This window comes from Nicotiana attenuata, unplaced genomic scaffold (assembly GCF_001879085.1).
Source record: "Nicotiana attenuata strain UT unplaced genomic scaffold, NIATTr2, whole genome shotgun sequence".
Classification (NCBI taxonomy): domain Eukaryota; kingdom Viridiplantae; phylum Streptophyta; class Magnoliopsida; order Solanales; family Solanaceae; genus Nicotiana; species Nicotiana attenuata.
Window position 1 is genome coordinate 95,096 of NW_017672343.1, and position 7,708 is coordinate 102,803.

The 7,708-nt window shown below is 38.9% G+C and overlaps 1 protein-coding gene across 1 annotated transcript; it reads right to left on the minus strand.

Moving 5' to 3' along the window:
• Nucleotides 1-4,543: 4,543 nt before the first annotated feature.
• Nucleotides 4,544-5,488, minus strand: LOC109212845. Its single transcript, XM_019376539.1, has one exon. The coding sequence runs from the start codon at nucleotides 5,486-5,488 to the stop codon at nucleotides 4,544-4,546; it is 945 nt and encodes a 314-aa protein (XP_019232084.1).
• Nucleotides 5,489-7,708: the final 2,220 nt, after the last annotated feature.

Genomic DNA, 7,708 nt, shown 5'->3' on the forward strand with positions numbered 1-7,708 from the left:
CATGCTGACTTCGCAAATGAGAAGAATATGTCGCATTTGCGACAATGGAAAAATCCGGTCACCTTCGCATTTGCGAGGGACCAGTCGCATTTGCGATATCGCATTTGCAATTAAAGTGTCGCATTTGCGACTTCTGGGCATGCACTGAAGACTTCGCATTTGCGAGAATTGGATGGCCCTGGGATCTTCGCATTTGCGACAAAATCACCGCATTTGCGATCCCTGCTTGCATCGCAATTGCGATGCCTGATCTCGCATTTGCGAGATCAGAGGCCTGCTACAGATCTGCAACACACCAGCAATTTTCCAAAGTCCAATTCCACTCCGTGGCCTATCCAAAACTCACCCGAGCCCTCAGGGCTCCAAACCAATCATGCACGCAAGTCCAAAAATATCATATGGACTTGCTCGTGCGTTCAAATCATCAAAATAACATCAACATATATGAATTAAACCTCAAATTCATGAAATTACTCAAGAACATCAAAATTACTATTTTCTCAACTATAGGTCCGTTTTATACCAAACCAATTCCGATCTTTACCAAATTTTACCGATTCAACTTAGTTATTATTTCAAACTTGTACTGGGCTCCGAAATCAAGATACGGGCCCGATACCATCAAGAAAATGCATCAATTCACTTCTAAAAACCTCTATATTTTCCAAAAAACAATTTTCTTTAAAAATTCATTTCTCGGGCTTGGGACCTCGGAATCCGATTCCGGGCATATGCCCAAGTCCCAAATTTTACTTCGGACCCTACGAGACCATCGGATCACGGGTCCGGATCCGTTAACCAAGAATGTTGACCAAAGTCAACTCCATTCAATTTTAAAAGCCAATTTCCATATTTTACTTAGTTTCCGCATAAAAGCTTTCCGGAAACGTGTCCGGACTGCGCACGCAAATCAAGGTGAGACAAAAAAGAGGTTTTTAAGGCCTCGAAACATAGAATTTACTTTCAAAATGAGTGATGACCTTTTGGTCATCACACTCGATCGCGGTTATCTCGCCTTTCTGTTATTCGACGTAGCAGGCCTCCTTCGATATTGCTTGATTTCTTTCTTGCTTCGTTCTCAATCACAACTGGCCTCGATTTTGATCGGCCATTGATCCACGAGCTTACCTATCTGTCTTCGTAACATGTTCCGATATAACTGGGGCCGGGCCTAGAACTTCGTCCCAATTTTAAAAGAATTACAAGAAAATACACGTGACTTCACACCATAACAAAAAATCCCATATTTTATGTTTTACCCGACCTAGCTCATATTGTACATATTCGTACAACCATTGCTTCTAAAAGCTATGGATTTAAATTTGTGTTCTCACAAACATTGTTTTCACTCTCTCTTCTTCTCACATCTTCTACATATACTTCAAGGGCCCGTGTATTTTCTGCTACCCCCCCCCCCCCCCCCGTATCACCTGGTTGCAATGTAAAAAATTTAAAGAGTAGAAGTCCACCATTGAAGGCCATTCAAAACTTTGCTTTCGGAAATACGATTTTTTGAGTTTGATAGTTGTTTGGATTGGGTGTTTTTCCAATTGATTGAAAATATCAAAAGGAGTTCAAATTTTAAATTTGAAGTGATTTGGAGCAGATTTGAGCAAGATTTGAGTTAAATTCCAAAAAAGATGCAAGGAATAAGACGAAGTCAGTTTTTTATATAATTATGTATAATCTTATATAATAGTGTATATGAGTGTATAAACACATCTTATACACTATTATACACTTTTATACACCTTTATACAAGCGTTTGTAGACGAACTTCTTCCACGATTTTCAGCTATAATTCTTGTTCAAAACGAGTCCAAATCTCTATTAAATGACTTTAAATTTTATATACAACCTCCTTATACTATTTCTAACAAGTCTAAATAACACCCACTCAAAATTTCTTACAAAATCAAATTCGAAATTTAAACCCACATATTTTTTTTTGTTAAAAATCTAATTTTTACCACTCAAATGGATTTGGTTTGTTGAGTTAATATTTAAGTCACAGTTTTTTTGGTAATTAATTGTTTATTATTACCAGGAAAATATTTACAAGTATAACAAAACCCTCTCAAAATAGACATAGATTTGGACATGCAGCCCCAAATCTAGTGCCCTCATTTCTACATGGCTATTTATCTACAATCTATGGATAAAAATTGGATTCCTCCAGTTTACTAGCTACCTTGGTATTCAAATTTCCTCGACAATGCACATCTTGGACTATCACTCTAGTTAACTCCTCGCAGCTCCTTTGTGTTCCTCGAAATGTTCTCCAGTTTCTTTCCTGCCATATGTAATACACAGTGCAAGCTAGCAGCATTCTGTATATTACATGTATTTGTTTCTTCCCTACTGCATGTCGCACAGCCCATTGAACTTCCTCATTCCACCCCTGTACAGCTCTTGTTACTCCCAGCCATTGTAGTAGCTTCCTCCATATTGCTGTTGAGTAGTGGCACTTGAAGAATAAGTGATCATGGCTTTCTGCTTCTCTTTCACATAGCGAGCAATCTGAACAAATTGTTATGCCCCAGCCCAGTAATCTGTCTCTCGTGTACAATCTTCTAAGAATTGCCAGATATAGGTTGAATATCTATTTTGGGCTGCTCATGTTGTTACAGATTAACCTCTTCCATTCCACTTTGGGTAATTCACCTCTGAGTTTGTCATACACCTGCCTGATGGAGTATTCCTGCATGTTCATCACTTCTTCTATTCCTATACTTGCCTCAGTCAAGTATTTAGTAGCACCTAAGATCTTCTGAGTGAGCCAAGCAGCTTGTTTAGCCTTCACATTCCATACTACCTGGTTTTTTATATAGTATGTGTGAATCCACTGAATCCACAAGCGGTCCTTCTTTTTGTTTATATTCCATAAATGTTTGATCAAAGCAGCTCTATTCCATGTTAAGATATCAGTCATGTTCAAACCCCCTGCAGATTTTGGCCAACACAGTTGCTTCCAAGCTACTAGAGCTATAGTCCTGTTCTCAGCTTCTCCAGTCCATAAGAACCTTTTGCAAATCGTCTCAATTCCTTGAATGATCTTCTTAGGCAAAGGGAAGATTTGGGACCAAAAAGACTGTACAGCAAACAATACACTTTTGATCAATTGCAATCTCCCTGCATATGATAGGAATTTGGCTGTCCAGTGCTTGATTCTGCCTAGCATTTTATCCAGCAGAGGTTGACATTGAATTGTGGATAATCTCTTAGTATTCAGTGGAACTCCTAGATACCTGAAAGGTAGGGAGCCTGTGGAAAAGCCTAAGCACTGGATAATTTGTTGTTGGATATCCTCTGTAACCCCTCCAAAATATATGGAACTTTTCTCCTGGTTTGCAATCAGACCTGAAGCTTTTGAAAATTGGTCAAAACACTGGTAAAGTAGCTGAATGGATACCACATCTCCTTTACAGAACAACAATAAATCATCTGCAAAGCTGAGTTGAACAATATGCAGCTTCTCACACCTGGGATGGTAGTTGAAATCAGGCTTATCCTTCAGAGTCTTTAATATTCTAGTGAGATACTCCATAGCTAGAACAAAGAGATATGGTGACAATGGGTCCCCTTGTCTAACTCCCCTTCTTGCATCAAATGGCCTTGTTGGCTTCCCATTGCCAACTAGTATATGACACTGTAGTGACACATGCCATGATCCATGATAGAAATTTTCCTGGGATGTTCATTTCTGTGAGCACTTGTTCAAGGAAATTCCATTCTATGGAATCATACGCCTTTTGCATATCAATTTTTACCATACACCTTGGTGATACACCCTTCCTACCATACCCTTTAACAAGTTCATGCCCCAGTAGAATATTATGACTCAATATCCGGCCTGGTACAAAAGCTGCTTGACTCATATCAACTAGGGACTCCATTACTACTTGTGAGCATCTTGGAAATGATCTTATATTTGATAGTACAATAAGATATTGGGCTGAACTATTTGACAGAAGAGGAGTTCTTCACTTTTGGAATCAGAGTGACTGTTGTGCTATTTACTAGTTTATACATTAGCCCTTCATAAAGAACTCCAAAACAGCTTTGGTGATGTCATTACCAATTATTTGCCAAGTCTTCTTGTAGAAGTATGCATTGAAACCATCCCCACCTGGTGCCTTTGAGTCTCCAATCTCCTGCAGTGCCTTCCTCACATCTTCATTAGTGAAAGGAGCTATAAGTTGTAATTGCTGAGATCTTGTAAGCACTGGTCCTTTCCTCATTATTCTAGGATCAATAGCAGGAATACTATTTGTGGAACTCCCTAGCAGTCCTTTGTAGAACCCCACAATCTCTTGTTCAATATCATCTCTTTTGCTGATCAACCTTCCTTTGTCATCCTGCAGGAATTTTATTTGATTCTGTGCTACTCTCCCTTTCATACTTGCAAAGAAGAAGGCTGTGTTGGAATCACCTAGTTGGAGCCATTGGATTCTAGATATTTGTCTATAAATGCTCTCCTCTATTTTACTCCATTTCTCCAGTTGCTTTTTTGTATTTCTCTCTGATTCAAACATAGCAGCTGTTATTGTGGTGGTCCTATTTGTGCTTGAATGCTGGCTAACTCCTCCCTCAATTGCTGAACCTTGCTTGTTGTACTAGTAAATTCCTTTTTGTTCAGACTCTTAAGGGCCACTTTGACACTTTTTAGATTGTTCCAGATATCCTTTATATTTCTGTTCTCCTTGTTCCAGCTGTCTCTAATAACACTATCAAAATCTGGATGCTCGGCAAGACAATTAAAAAACTTGAAAAGTCTCCCTTTGTGTTCTGGTTCTGCTTCCAACTCTATACATAAAGGAGAATGATCAGAAAACTGAGGATCCATCACATGGACTTGCACTGGAGGCATGTTTATCATCCAGTGTGCATTGACTAGGGCTCTATCAATTCTGCTATAAACATGGCTATTTGTCCATGTATAATCTCTACCCATAGTACCCAGTTCATTCAAACTGCAGTCCTCCATTAGAGATCTAAAGTCTTTGATCTCATTTTCCTGTACCACTGTGCCATTCACCCTATCTTCAATATCCCTTATTGCATTAAAATCTCCCATGATAAGCCAGGAGTTTGTTAACTGAGAGTCTATACTCCTTAGAGCTTCCCACATGTCACACCTATGAGCAATGGTATGTAGTCCATATATGGCTGTAAAAGCAATTTGTTTGCTAGAACAACTGTTTTCAACTATTCCATGGATGTATTGAGCATGCTTCTCAATCAGAGTGAACTGAATACTAGTAGTGTCCCATAGAATCCATATTCTCCCTTTTTCAGTATCTGAGCTATTAGAACACCAACTCCATCCAGGTGCACATTTATTGATGATCTCTCTTTCTTTATTGGACTGTACTCTATGTTCTACTATAGCTATAAGACTAATTTTATGTTTTTTCAAGAAAATTTTCATCTCCTTCTGCTTATGTACCTTATTGAATACCCTCACATTCCAAGTGACTATCTTCATATAAGCTTTGGATTTGGTGGTGCTTTCCCTTATCCTTCTCCCATACTATCACCAGCTTTACCATCATCTTGCCAGCTTGTACTGCCTTCCATTGTTTCCTCTCTTAGTGGAGAGAATCCATTATTTATAGTGAGTATTTGTTGTATTGGACTTGTTATTCCTCCTCTGCCTTTAGCTTTTGTCCATCCTTGCTGGTCTGTATTGGCTTTCTATGGATCAGTCTGGTGCTCTTGGGCTATCTGCTTGCCTATATCCTTCACTACTTGTTTTGTTGGCCCTACTGCCACTCATTGAGTTATTGGTTTCTTTGGCTGCTGCAGATTACCATTTACACTGCCATTCCAACCTTGTTGTTTAGGCATTACTGGTCTTTTGTGCTGTTGCTCACCTTGTGTATTGTTTTTGACTGCTCCAGTTTTCCCTTGTTCTTCCTCACAATTATGTCCCACCATCAAACATTTTTTGCAGTACTTTGGCACCCAATCATACTCTATCAGTTGTTCAAACTCTTGTCCTGTAGGGTCTTGTATTTTAATGTTTTTGGGCAACTCCTTACTGATATCCATTTCAATAAGTACTCGGGCATAAGAAATTCTAGAAACATTACTTGTACATTCATCAGCATATAGAGGAGAGCCCAGTCTACTAGCAATTCTACTTAGAGTAACCCTTCCCCAGCAATTCAAAGGAAGGTTAGGGAAACTCGCCCATAGTGGAATAGTTTTCAAAACTTCATTATAAAGGTTGAAATCTTCTGACCATGATTTTAGGATCAATGGCTTTGCTCCCATTGTATATGGCCCTGAATATAAGACTGCATTCTTATCGTCCATACTACTGAATAGAATAACGAAATAACCCTCATTGTGATAAAAAATTGCAGGTTTCACAGCAAAATTCCACTGATTAGCTACGAATCTCTCCATGGCTCCTATTGAGGGTGAATTTCCAATAACATATACTATTATCGCCTTTTGCCATTTAGCATTCTCCACTTCCATCTCCTCTTGTTGCAACTGAACCTTTTTGACTCCATCTTGAATGATAGGAGGTATATAAACAAGATCCATTCCTCTTGCAGCCATTTTATTCCCCATGAATAGGTTTGTCCATTTCTTCTCATTCTGCCCAATTTCTATTTTAGCTGCCTCTGGGTCTGTTGATTTTGTTGGACTTTGATTCTGTGCTTGCTGTTTCTTCAGGATTTTTGAGCTACTCGTTTCCTCGATGTTATTCTTCTCCTTCATGTTAGCTGGTTCTTCCATTGATGAAACAGTAGTCAATGGAACAGTGCTCATTCCAACAGCTGGGTATGTGTTCCCAACAGCTGGTTGAGGTGTGGTATTACTCATGCTAGGGCTCAAGAGTCCCAGATCCTGTATTAATTTCAGCCGTATGTTGTTCAATCCTGCAGAATTTGCCGAGCTCGCTGGTGTTTTTTTGTCACAACTTAGGGCTATTTTCTGCGAATCATCTTCACAATTCCTCCCCAGATTGCCAGATCTACTTCCTGATGCTATGAATTCAGCTAGTTGGACCTTTGTTACCATCTTCTTTGGTCGTCCCCTCCCCATTTCCGATCAGCGCAGGATAGCATGCACGCAATCGTGCACCGAGAGAGAAAGTTTTATCCTCGATTGGAACTATCCTTATTTATTTAAGTCACAGTTACTGATTCTAAAATTAACTTAAAAGCTTGAGCAGTCTTTTTTAAAAACCTATTGAAGTTGGATGTTGAATCTTAGCCTATTATTTTTGAGCTAGTTGATTGTAAATTGAAATGTGGACTATAAAATTGAAAAGTAGGGAGCCCAGTTGTTCTTATGTGAAATTCCCCCCCCCCCCCCCCGAATTTGGCTAGTTATACGAATAGGCAAGCCCGATTTTAACCGTATAAAAATTGGTAGGAGAAATGACATGTAAATCAGAAAAAAGCATGGCTGACATTTAAACACAATCTTGGTCAAAGGCGGATCCAAATTTTAAATTCAATGGATTTAAACTTGCACTGATCTGGTTATACTGTTAAAACTATGAGTTCAAATATTTGTTAAAATTTCATATATACATATGTATCGAGAATTATGGGTTCACGTGAACTTACAGACTCTAGGCTACATCCGCCTGTGATCTTGCTTATAAACCACGTAAGTACTCATATTTTCCAACACTAACTACTTTTTAAATAATTGTAATATCCGGACTAGCTCAGTTTACCGA